The sequence below is a fragment of the Musca autumnalis genome, unplaced genomic scaffold (assembly GCF_047663935.1).
Source record: "Musca autumnalis isolate F117 unplaced genomic scaffold, ASM4766393v1 scaffold_3, whole genome shotgun sequence".
Taxonomy (NCBI): domain Eukaryota; kingdom Metazoa; phylum Arthropoda; class Insecta; order Diptera; family Muscidae; genus Musca; species Musca autumnalis.
Genome location: NW_027411866.1, coordinates 94,786,924 through 94,800,519, shown reverse-complemented (window position 1 = coordinate 94,800,519; position 13,596 = coordinate 94,786,924). Strand labels below are relative to the sequence as shown.

General features: G+C 39.4%; 1 protein-coding gene across 3 annotated transcripts in view; it reads left to right on the top strand.

Moving 5' to 3' along the window:
• LOC141397017 (regucalcin-like) overlaps positions 1-2,699 on the top strand; it is a 40,581-nt gene extending 37,882 nt beyond the window's left edge. For all 3 annotated transcript variants that reach the window (XM_073972803.1, XM_073972802.1, XM_073972801.1), the window contains exons 2-4: positions 1,501-2,089; positions 2,151-2,289; positions 2,352-2,699. In XM_073972803.1, the coding sequence (XP_073828904.1) occupies positions 1,501-2,089; positions 2,151-2,289; positions 2,352-2,544 (921 nt within the window). In that variant the 3' untranslated portion in view covers positions 2,545-2,699. The remainder of the gene's footprint in view (positions 1-1,500; positions 2,090-2,150; positions 2,290-2,351) is intronic.
• The last annotated feature ends 10,897 nt before the right edge of the window (positions 2,700-13,596 follow it).

Sequence of the window (13,596 nt, the reverse complement as noted above, 5' to 3'; positions counted from 1 at the left end):
GACAAAATATGAAATTTCAGCCATTTATGTTGAATAATGTGGCTAAAATCTTCAAAATGCCGAAAATTGGGCGATACCTTTCTGTGGTACCAATGAAAGGTACCAAACTCGACTGTGGTACTAAAGGAAAAAACGCAAAATTCCTACATATGTAAAATTGATATACAATTAAGGAAGGTGTTTCTTCGACAAAGTCCCGATTTACATTAGGCGAATTTACTTGCGGTAATTTTTCTCGTTCCTTTTTAAACTTGCCTCTTGCGTTTATAAAAGGCAATTCTGTTTCGACAAGTTTTGTTTTCAAATACGAAAAATATAAAAATAATTGTTTGAAAATTGCCGGTACGATAAATTTTTTTCTATTTCCATTCCCCTTAAGTGTCTCTCCTACAGAGACAATGCACAGTGCAGTGTACAGTACTGTATACACTGTATAGTACTTTGAGATTAATCCAACCTTAGCCTAAAAGAATGCAATGTTTTTATTAAATAACAGTATACAATTTCCCAGCAAAAAGTTTGCATTCGCGGATGCAGTTGAATCACTACAAGTGTACAGTACATTTGCCGTTGGAGTACATCTTATCCTATGAATTCACTTATGAATTTTACAAGAGAGCGCGCAGCTAGGATGCACTCTATTATTTTGCTTCCACAGCTTTGGATGTAGTCGTTTGGATTGAATTTAAAGGCAATTTTCGGATTGTGTTTTATATAACTGGATTTAACAAACCCATTGGCTTTCAAATGCCAATTCCTTGGCGTATACGTCAAATAAATCCTCATTTAGAAAAATTTGTGAACAAGGCGAAAAAATTAAATTTGCATTGATATACAAAGTTGATTCTAATCAACAAAGACTAATATTTACGGTGGCTAAACGATAAAATAATTCATTAATTGCTCATTAGTTAGACTTAGTAGCATAATGTGCTAACATTTTCAATATTAAACAATAAATTTGTAATTTGTCGTATGTTTTTGAGACGAATTCAATTTACAACAACTTATTTTTGCGTTTCAAATTCAATCAGATGGGCTAATGCGTCTACCTTGGTAATTGTGCTGTGAACAAAAATCAACTGACTGCCATTTAAATCCTCCAAAGGTATATCTAATGCAATGAGGATTTATGGCTTGTCTAAATGAGCTATAACACAGCAAAAAGCTATAATATGAACAGACTATAACTAGACATACAGGCAACGGAATTGACTGTTGGAGTTCATTGGATTTCGTAAATATAAACGTGCCCCAATTTGTCAAAACCATGAAATAAAAAAGTGTGTGTTTTGGGGTTTATAGTACGTTTATATATAATCGGATTTAACAAACCCGCTGCGTTTTAAATGTCAATTCCATTGGGTATACGTCAAATAAATCCTCATAAATAAGGTTAACCGACGAAACCCCTTTAATATAAAAAGGCTATAATGTAGAATACGTTTAATCCTCATTCTTATATTCATTGTTTGTTTCTTTTTTTTTGTTCTTTTCCAGATGTCTTACAAAGTTGAACCATTGCCAAACTCTCACGCTGAATTGGGTGAAGGTCCCCATTGGGATGTTGACAGGCAAAGTTTGTACTATGTCGATATTCATGTTGGCAAAATCTATCGTTACGATTACAACGAAAACAAGGTGTACAAGGCACAAATTGAAAATGAAACATTGGCCGGTTTTATAATTCCCATTGAAGGCACGACTGATGAATTTGCCGTGGGTGCTGGACGTCGTGTTATTGTTGTCAGCTGGGATGGTGTTTCTCCCGTGGCTAAGGTGAAGAAAACCTTGTTCGAAGTCCAACAGGGTGATGACCGCTTCAACGACAATCGTTTCAATGATGGCAAGTGTGATCCTCAAGGACGTTTGTTTGCCGGTACCATGAAATATGTTGGCGATGAATTTGAACATCGTTATGGTGAATTGTATAAATATGAGAAGGGTGGCAAAGTGGAGGTGGTCAAGAGTGATGTTGGTATCTCCAATGGTTTGGCTTGGAATGAAAAAACCAAGAAATTCTATTACATTGATACCACCGATTATGAGGTTAAGGAATACGATTATGATTTTGCTACCGGAAAAGCCAGTGAGTGTGAATTCAATCCACATTTAATTCGTTTTAAAACTTTTGTGTTTTCTTCTTTTAGCCAATCCCAAGGTTGTTTTCAATTTACGCAAAAATAGCCCCAAGGACCATCTTTTGCCTGATGGCATGACAATTGACACTGATGGCAACATCTATGTTGCCACCTTCAATGGCCACACCATTTACAAGGTGGATCCTAAGTAAGTTGGTGGAAAATTTCGAATGTAAAATTTGTCTAATATTTTCTTATATCTAATTTCAGAACCGGCAACGTTTTGTTGGAAATTAAATTCCCATGCAAGCAAATTACCTCTGCCGCATTTGGTGGACCCAATTTGGATATCCTGTACGTGACCACTTCATCTCGTTTCGGTGAACCAGATCCTGCTGGCACCACCTATAAGGTTACCGGATTGGGCGCCAAGGGTTTGCCCATGGCCAAAATGCAAGTTTAATGAAAGCGTTGTTCCAAAAATATATACATTTTAAGTAATATTTTACATACACACACATACAAATATTATAACAATTTAATATTCTTAAAAATAAGGCGTAAATAATTGTTTTTCATATTGGCAATAAATTACAAGTGTTACGAATTAGAAGAAAATAATAACATGGCCTTTTTATGGGACATGAGATTTATAATCGTTGAATTTCACATCGTTTCTTTATTCACCTGTTACCTAAAACTAACATTGTTTTATACCCTCCATCATTGTTTGGAGGGTATATTGAGTTTGTTTTTCCGTTTGTAACGCACTGAAATACTCATTAAAGTGTACATATCAGGGTAGAATTCTGAGTCGATCTACGCATGTCCGTCCGTCTGTTGTAATCACTCTAGCATCCACAAAAGGAGATAGGACGCTGAAATTTTGGGAAAATGCGACTTGTGTTTGTTGGCAGGTCAAGTTCGATGATGTGCTATATCGGCCCACGTTTTGGTATAGCCCCCATATAACGGTACCACCCTATTTCAGGTATTTTGACGTTTATAGTTACATTTTTAGGCCGAATTAGCTATAATTTGACATTTATGGACACAGGTCCATGTTTTAGTATAAACCCAATATTTTATTTATTTATTTATTTAGTGAATGCCTACACAACAAGACATACATCTTATAATTACAGTGCAGGTTTATAAATATAAATATAAAAAAATATCCATTTTAAAACAATTTGTTTGATTAAAAAATATATAATCGTACCTCCCAATTTTCGGTATTTTGAGAATTTTAGCTACAATTCTTAACCGAACTAGCTGTAATTTGACATTTAAAGTTCTCTGTGGTCACGAAAGTTCTCCACCAAAAAATCGTCAACATAGGACCATGTATTGATATAGCTTCCATATAATGGTACCTCCCAATTTTCGGTATTTTGAGAATTTTAGTTACAATTCTTAACCGAATTAGCTGTAATTTGACATTTAAAGTTCTCTGTGGTCACGAAAGTTCTCCACCAAAAATTGTCAACAGGTCTATGTTTTGGTATAGCCACCATATAACCGTATATCCCGCTTTTCGGTATTTTGAGGACTTTAGCTACAATTTTAAAAGGAACTAGCTGTAATTTGACATTTGAGGTTCTCTGTGGTCACGAAACTTCTCCACCAAAAAATCGCCAACATAGGTATTGATATAGCTCCCATATAACGGTATCTCCCGATTTTCTGTATTTTTACTTTGACATTTGAAGTTCTCAGTGGCCACGAAAGTTCTCCACCAAAAATCGTCAACATAGGACCATGTTTTGGCATAGCCCCTATATAACGGTACTTACCGAATTTCAGTATTTTGAGGATTTTAGCTAAAATTTTAAACCGAACTAGCTGTAATTTGACATTTCAGGTTCTCAGTAGTCACGAAGGTTTTCCACCAAAAATCTTCAACATAGGTCCATGTTTTGTTTTAGTCCATGTTTGTTTATGTAACGGTACCTCCCGATTTTCAGTATTTTGACGATTTTAGCTACACTTTTTAACCGAACTAGCTGTAATTTGACATTTGAGGATCTCTCTAGTCGCGAAACATCTCCACCAAAAATCGTCATGATATAACTCCCATATAACAGTACCTCCCAATTTTCGGTATTTTGTGGATTTTTGCTAAAATTTTAAACCGAACTATCTGTAATTTAACATTTGAGGTTCTCAGTGGTCACGAAACTTTTTCACTAAAAATCGTCAACATAGGTCCATGTTTTAGTATAGCCCCCATATACCGGTACCTTTCACCTGGTTGAAAACTTTCATAGATTAGATATTTTCGGCATGTGTGGTATCCATGGTAAAACAATTTTTGCACCTAAAATTGCGGACAAGAAGCGAAACTAATTATTCCATTTTACTTGTTTTATGTTTGGATTTTTAGGGCGAATGTTATTATTTTCGATATTTATAGCCTCAGCCTTTAGGCTATCGAGGGTATATCCACTCCCTCTGCCTGGTGAACACGACAGCGAAATCGGCCTGTAATATTCACTTTTGCTGGCATCCTTGCCTCGCTTTAGTAACGGGACCACCCCGCCCATTTTCCAGACTTCGGGAACAATGAGGGTGGCTAGCAAGAGGTTGAGAACTTTAGTGAGATACTCCATCCCGGCTCATCCAGCTGTTTCATCATTACCATGGAAATTCTATCAGAGCCCAACGCTTTGAATGATTTAGCGTTCCTGATGACATTCGAAAAATTATCCATTGTAAATTGTGGTGGTTCATCCTTGACAGAAAGAAAACTGATGCGACGTAGTAGTCTTCTTTTCGACATGTAGTAGTAGTCTTCTTTTCGACATGTTCGACGACAAACTGTCTATTAAAATAACTTGCGCACCGACCAACCTGTTAACTTCCCTGACTCTGAGATCACCGAGGTTGGCACGGCGGATATCATCGCGCTCATTTGCTAATCTCATAGCCTCTGATGGTAAGTTTGGTCTCACTTCGGGTATTCGACCAGCAGGTATATGGCGTGCTGTTGCCACAGTGATTTCGTGTCGGAACGTCCTTTCTGCTACCAGAACATTAGAAGGGTTGGGCATATCTCTGAAGCGGTGGTTGTTGCAATCTCTGAAGCTAGGTCAACAAGCTTTCTCATGATTGATGAAAGTGCGGCGTTCAGAGGTGATGAAATCGGGTGGTCTGCTGATGGACACAATTATGGGGGGATTGGCAGGGATTGAAACAGCAACGGCTGATGTTAAGTGCTGCATGTGCGGGTGTTTTTATGGGGACTGCGGGGGCGTCATGTATTCAGATGACGACGACGCACTGGGGACTGTGTTCACGCATCAACATAGTCCCTCGCATAGACGAGTGCAAAACATGCCCTGAGATGCAGCCACTCCCGGCGTATATTGCATCCCATAGAAGGTTGAGTATGGTGGATGTGGATGAGACAAACTGAGCAAATCCTGGGGTTTCCTCCGTCCCGGCACGAACCAAGAGAATCAACAAAGTTTATTTTTTAGTTTCCTAATTACTGCTTGTCAGTTCTTCTAAAGAACGCGGCGGGGTGAAGGTCGTGCTATTCTTCCCTTAACGAGGGAAATCAGTTTGTGATATGACCAGTCTGTTGTAGAGTGATACGATCACCCACCTACGAAACCTTGGACAAAAAAACTGACTAAGCCGATGTTCACCTAAAAAACAACAAATGAGAAAAGGAACAAATGAAATAAAAGTGTACGGTGGAGGGCCTAAAAAACCCGGTACCGGCGGAGACCAGTGACTTGCCTTCGAGATACACCTCGTCGTCATCTGTGTGCTACTGCCACAAGCAAACAGCCTAAAGGAAAAAGGGAGGAGGAGAAGGTAAAGAGATAAAGATATTTTACTTGAGACTGGGGGAAATCCTGACTCCGACAATAATAGCGAAACGAACACCACCGCTGTGAAAACCCCAATAAAGAGAATGTCCTCAAGATGATAGACCAAGTGAACGCAAAACTAACAACGAAAAGATGCAGTAGTCAGGGGCGCAAAATGATCCAAAGAATGTCAACAATACTCCCTTCACTTCCTCGGAAACGGCGAAGAGGATAAGATCTCCGATGAACAGCAAACCGCTAAACTCTGTGCGAAAAAAGCAGAGACACTGTCCCAAGTATCCATTGGAAGAGGGCGGCGACAAGGTGAGCTGGAACATGAACGGGGTGAGCACGACCGTAGAATCTTTAGGAAAGAAGTCTAGGACCTTCCAGAAGAGAAAGATGGCCGTGGTGACCGGATAGTAGCTACCATCTACTTATGCCAAGGTAGCAAAAGGCACTACAAGGGCAAGCGGTGCGATGCCTGTGATCGACAGTAGTAGAGTGTCCGACAGGCTACACAAAAATCAACAGGAGACTGCCGCAAAAATGGTCAACAACAAAATATTGGAACACATCCTTCAAGGACATGGGCCAATAAATATAGCCGGAAGTGAGCTTAAGGGGACCCCTTAATGTGCCATTTGGGCTCGTATGCGAATCCGGCCGCTATCGGGGAGATAGTCAGCAGTATAGCAACTCCTTGGAAATATGGCAAATAGAAGCTGGTGCGAAAGGACGAAATGACTCACCTGACCAACGCGGCGGTTACGTCAACGGATTTGACTGCAAACTCGAGACGGAGCTCATGCTCGAGGTCTTTGGTAAACAACCCGAGACCTTGCTAGTGAATAGATGGGAATCTTTCACAGGAAGAAGAAAGAGGATGGGACTCTATCCGGTTGATCCAAGAAAAAGGGCAGGGCGTACTAGATTTCCAACGCGGTCAGCTTCAAAAATGGAAGGGTAAGGATCGCAGAGGAGGAGGATGTCTGACAAAACAGCCAGGATGTTAAACCACCAAGCAACACACAAAAAGGAGTCGAGACCATCAACGACTATCAAATTACTCGCTTACTGGAGGACTTCGATGTGATAATGAAGCTAAAACCTTCATAATACCGAAAATCGGGTGGTACCGTTCTATGGGGGCTATATCAAAACGTGGACCGATATAGTCCATTTGCAATACCAAACATTCTAGGAGTAATAGAAACTTTTATACCCAATTACAAAGCTCTATCTTAAAAATTGCGAGTTGTATCTTGATTTCAATAGACGGACCGACGTACACGGTTATATAGAATAGAATATTACCCTGATCAAGAATATACATAAATACTTTATTGGGTCTCCGATGAATATTTTGGAATGACAAATTTAATTATACCCTCCGTATTATTGTGGAAGGTATAAAAATTAGCTAGACCACCTGAAGCAATGCAAAAGTATTAAGTAAATTGTGGGCAACTCTTAAATCACTCTCGAATACGGGAAAGAAGGATGCTGGAACGGCTGTTACTTTCAACAACGTGGCAGTAACTGATCCGAGGAGATGAGCGTGTTATTTTAACTGGCAGTTTTTAAAGCACAATGTGAGGTGTGTGCTACGCCGTATAAGAAGAGCCGAGGAGGTACCGCCGAGGAGGTACAACCACAATTTACGACGGGCGATATTGCAGACTTCATCCCAAACGCGAAATCATCCAAAGCTCTGGGCCCACATGGAATATCGAAGGTAATCCGCTACAGATGCCAGGCAAGGATGCCAGCAGAGGAGAATCCTACAGGCCGATCTTTCAGTCTTGTCGCCAGTAGCAAAGATTCCAGTTGCCCAACATCAACATGGAATCTGGAAAATGTATAGTACAACAACTGCATTACACATTACATATAAGTAGATGACTCAACCAGAACATACCAAGCTGTTCGAGGATATAGAGAAGACCACTCTCGAGACGTGTATGAAAAGTTGGATAGTCTGCTATATGTGGGCACACCAGTCGTTTGCAGATATCGTGGATCCTATCGTCGATGACAAAACAAAACAACTCGCCAAATTTGTTTTTTTTTCAATCTCTCTCAGAAGAAACCATAATTTTTGGAATTATGAATAGCATTCATAACATGGAGGAATTTGAATCTTGACAAGACTTTATGAACACTATTCCTAAAATGCAGTAACTTTTTTTCTGTACATAATACCCTAGACAGACGGCAGCGGTAATTTGCATTAAAATCGGCATTTAATTTTAACCCGACAGACTACAGTTTCTGCATTTACGAAACAGCTGATTGCTTGTAAACAGCTGTTTTTGTTGTTGTTTGCAATGCAAATTGTGTCTCAGAGCATGAATATGCTCTCTATCTCTCTCTTACAGGAATATGGGCGCTCTTTTACAGTATTGCCATATTGAAATAATTAAATTCAGTTGGATTTTGTGCATTAAGAATGTTTCATAAATGCAGAAGCTATCGTCTGTCAGGGTGAAATATTAATTCAAATTATGAAATTTTTAATGCAAATTAACTCTGCCGTCTGTCTAGGGTATAATACACGAATTAATTAAATTTTATTCAGCGCCATACAAAATAAAATTTAACAATTCGTGCGAAAATAATAAAAAATGTTTAAAAAAATTTAACTCATTTCGGTGCGATAATGTGGCTGAAACCTTCAAAATACCGAAAATCTAGAGGTTCCGCTCTACGGAGACTATATAAAAAAGTGGATATATAGCAAAATTTCGGGGGGAAAGTTCAGCACTCCCAACGAAGAATAAATTCGAAATTTTAGCCATTTCGGTGTGATAATAGGGCTAATACCTTGAAAATGCCTAAAATTGGGTTTTACCCTTCTATGGGTGTTATGTCAAAATGTGGGCCTATAGCGACAAATTTCTGGGGGAAAGTATAGCGCTCCCAACGTAGACTAACTACGAAATGTAAGCCAATTCCATGTGATAATTAAGCTAAAACCTTGAAAATACAGGGAGTGAAAATCGGGAGTTACTGACAAATTTGTGGGAGGAAGTTTTTTACCTCCAAATAAGATTAAACTCCAAATTTCAGTCATATCTGTGTTATAATGAGCCTAAACCCTTGCAAATACCGAAAATTGGTAGATACCCTTCTTTGGGGCTAATCAAAAGGCGGACCTGTACTGACAAATTTGTGGGAAAAAGGTTTTGTAGCTCCAACGAAGATTAAATACCAAATTTCAGCCATGTCAGTGTGATAATGATGCTAAACCATTACCCTAAATCGGAACCTTTAGCTTAGCGTTCCCAACGAAGACGATATACGGAATTTTAGCCATTTCGGTGTGATAATAGGCTAAACCATTGCTTATACCAAACATATGTTAGGTTTGGGACTGTTTTAAACACATATTTGTTTGCTTGAGAACTCATCTCTTGGAAAACGATATGAAGTTATCTAAGGCTATCGGTTGGGCAAGAGTGACTACGAAATTTTGGTCGCATTATTTATTTTGTGATTAATTATTTTGTGAATGTAAAGGTAGTTCTGTACATTTTTAGCACTGCATGCTGATATTGGAGAAATAGGCAATGTCTCAAGAGACTTCACAACTGGCATCCTTACATATCATTCGCTTCGGAAGCCGGGCATTCGGAACAAATAGGATCACTGGACAACACGATAAAAACTTTAACCCCAAAAAGGAACGATTATTTTTACAACTAGGATCTGTGAAACTCTACATGCGAAGTCACCGGGCCTTTACCGAGAAGGTGGAATTTACAAGTGGACTTAAGGAATGGTTCTTATAATGATCATAATGCGACAAATACAACATATTTGTAAATATTTTATTGACTTTCAATAGAATAGAAGAATTAATCATTGGAGTTGCATACCTAAAGGTATCGGACTTCAGAATCCTGGTCATTCGATTCCAAGCAGGGTGTCACCGTGGTGCAATGGTAAGCACTTCCTCCTTGCAATCTGTATACACGGGTTCGATTAGAGGGCCGGGCAAAAACATCATAATTTCCAACGCTGACAAAATACCCCTCAGCGTAAATGTAGGCGACATTTCCTGAATATTCCAGCCATGTAAAACTTCTCTAAATGTGGTGTCGTAAGATGCAGCGTTCGCACCCGGGGATAAAAAGTAGTTCCTATATCTTACTTAGTTAGTTGGCCCATTACAGAACATTTGTTCCATAGACCGAACTAAGAAAAGATCTCCATTCCTCTCTGTTTTTCGCTTGACTTTTTGGAATACCGCGCCTTTCCATTTCTTCATCCACTTGTGTGCTCCATCGAAGCTTAGGCCTGCCGATTCTGCGTGCACCGCCTTTTTAGCGGGTTCATCATCGCTCATTCTCATGATATGGCCTAGCCAACGCAATCGTTGCATCTCGATACGTTTAACTATATGCATGTCTTTGTATAGCTTATATAGCTCGTGGTTCATACGACGTCGATATTCACCGTCAACGCAAATCGGCCCGTAGATCTTTCGAAGAATTTTCCTCTCAAACACACCAAGCACTGCCTTATCTGCTTGCGCAAGTACCCATGCTTCGGAGCCATACATTAGCACGGGTAGTATCAGCGTTTTGTATAGTGTTATTTTTGTTTGACGAGATGTGGCTTTGTTTTTAAATTGCTTACTTAATCCATAGTAGCATCTGTTGGCCAATACAATTCTTCTTCTTATTTCACAACTGATGTTGTTTGTTGTGTTTATGGCAGTGCCGAGGTAGTCTTTAACTACCTCAAAATTATAGGTACCAACTTCTACGGTTGGTCCGAGCTCTATGGACGCTTTGCGCGTCGACACCATCAATTTGGTCTTTTCGCCGTTTACCGCCAGACCCACTTTCGCAGATTCTGCTTCGACCTTCCTAAAGGTATCAGTTACTTCCTTTACTGATCGTCCCATGATGTATATGTCATCAGCATAGGCAAGTAACATGTGGCTATTGGTGTAAATTGTGCCATTTCTTTTGACATTTGCATCTCGTATTACCTTTTCCAGCAAAATGTTGAATAGGTCACACGAAAGGCTGTCTCCTTGTCTGAAACCTCTTTTGGTACAAAATTCTTCGGAGAGGTTCTTTCCAATTTTAACTGAGGACCTAGTATCAGTTAGAGTCATCTTACAAAGCCGGATGAGCTTTGCGGGAATACCAAATTCAGACATTGCATGGAATACCTTTGATCGGAGGGGACTGTCGAATGCTGCTTTATAATCGACAAAAAGGTGAAATGTGTCGATCTGCATCTCTTGGGTCTTCTCTAGGATTTGCCGCAGGGTAAATATCTGGTCAATGGTGGACTTGCCAGGTCTAAAGCCACATTGGTATGGTCCAATTATCTCGTTGACCATAGGCTTTATTCGTTCGCACAGTATCCCTGACACTATCTTATAGGCAATAGGGAGTAGACTTATGCCCCTATAGTTGGAGCATACAGTCTTATCTCCTTTCTTGTGGACGGGACATAGGATGCTCAGGTTCCAATCGTCGGGTACGCGTTCTTCCTTTCAGATGGTGCTAACTAGCTGATGCATACACCTTATCAGCGCGTCGGCTCCGGTTTTAAACAGCTCGGCTGGTAAGCCATCGGCTCCTGCTGCTTTATTATTCTTCAGCCGGTTGATTGCTGTTTTTACCTCATCTTGGCCGGGTGGTATACATTCTATACCATCTTCTGGGATTGGATCTGCGGTATCATCGTCTTCGCCACTATTGGATACCAACAGATTGGAGAAGTGTTCCTTCCATATCCTGAGCACGCTATCTGTATCTGTTACCAGATTACCTTGCTGGTCTCTACAGGAGGATGTGCCTGTACCAAAGCCATCTGTTTGATGTTTCACTCTTTGGTAGAATTTTCGGACTTCATTCTGGCTCCTGTACATCTCGATTTTTTCACACTCCCGCTTTTCCATTTCTCTCTTTTTTTTGCGGAAAAGACGTTTCTCTTCTCTCCTTTTCTCCCGATATCTCTCTCGTGCGCTACGCGTTGCTACTGATTGTAAAGTAGCTCTATATGCCGCATTTTTATCATCGGTAGCAGCACGACACTCCTGGTCATACCATGAATTCCTTTGTGGAGGTCTCTGGAATCCAAGTATGGATTTTGCGGCTGTTTGCATGGAGTGGGCAATATTTTGCCATTGTGTTGTTATGTTATCGGGACAAGGAGTGCTCGCGTTAAGCAATTGGGCTAGTTGAGTGGAATATGCTGTGGCTATCTGTTGTGTTTGCAGCCTATCGATGTCCAACTTCCGCGTTGTGTCTGTTCGTGCTTTATTTGCAACGTTTAGACGGGTACGTACCTTTGCTGCAACAAGATAGTGGTCCGAATCAATGTTTGCGCCTCGGAACGATCGTACATCCAACACGCTGGATGAATGTCTTCCATCTATCACAACATGATCAATTTGATTACTTGTTCTTTGATCTGGGACAGCCAGGTGCCCTTATGAATATCGAGATGATTAAATCTGGTACTGCTAACTACCATGTTTTTTTTGCAGCTGCAAAGTCTATCAGCCTCATACCATTGTCAGATGTTTCACTGTGGAGACTGAATTTCCCGACTGTTGGGCCAAAGATATTCTCCTTTCCAATTTTGGCATTAAAATCGCCTAGAATGATTTTAATGTCATGGGCAGGGCAACGGTCATATGTTTCTTCTAAGCGCTCGTAAAATATATCTTTGGTCTGTTCGTCCTTTTCTTCAGTGGGAGCATGAGCACAAATAAAGCTAATATTAATCGACATGCACTCATTGATATGAGAGTAAGTCTCCCTTGTTCCTTCGGGGATGTGTATGTAAATGTATAAGTAGTCTGACTTATAAATACATATCAACAAATATAAATTTGCATGCAAGAATGAACATATTCTTCCGATGCATGTTGCAACATATTAGTTTCCGCATACCGCATCCGCAGATTTGCCATCTGCAGTTACATTATTTTGATTTACATTTCAACAAAGTTTTGATATACAGCTGCGGGAAAAATAATAGCACCGTGGCCTATATTCGTATTTCTAGTCTATTTTCTCTACTATTACCTTATTGAATGAAGCGGTTCAGTGCATTTAGGAAAAGTGCACTCTGCGTAATTTTAAATTAAAGAAATGTCGAATAAATTAACTTAAATTTTATAAAAGTTATAAGCAAAATGCCTAAAATACTAAATTTTTTGCCGGTAAAAATAATAGCACTATTTCTTAAATCAGGGTCTTTGATTAATGTATTGGTGTAAATATTGATTGATTTCATATAAAACGTTAATAAATGGATACTAGACATTCCAATATTAAATGTAATATAATTTATTAACAATAACAATATTAAATCGAGAACAAACCGAGACTCCATGTCCTAACATAGTTTTTTTGAAGATATTTTCCAAAAATGTTGTGAAAAATACTAGACCATTTGTTTTGTTTATCGTATTTTAATCGGATCTATAATTCCAGATCATTTTCTGTTGCCCTATGTCATAAAAACTGAATAGGACACACCATTACCTTAACTTAATAGTCCTTGAATCATTTCGCAGCTCACAATGTCTCGCATTTATCGACATTATCCTGCGTCTCATTGTCCTGAAATTTAATAAAAAGCACGCTTTCTATTCCCTGTTGAATTATAATTTCTATTTTGTGTGAATTTTACAACAATAGTTACATTCAAAGACG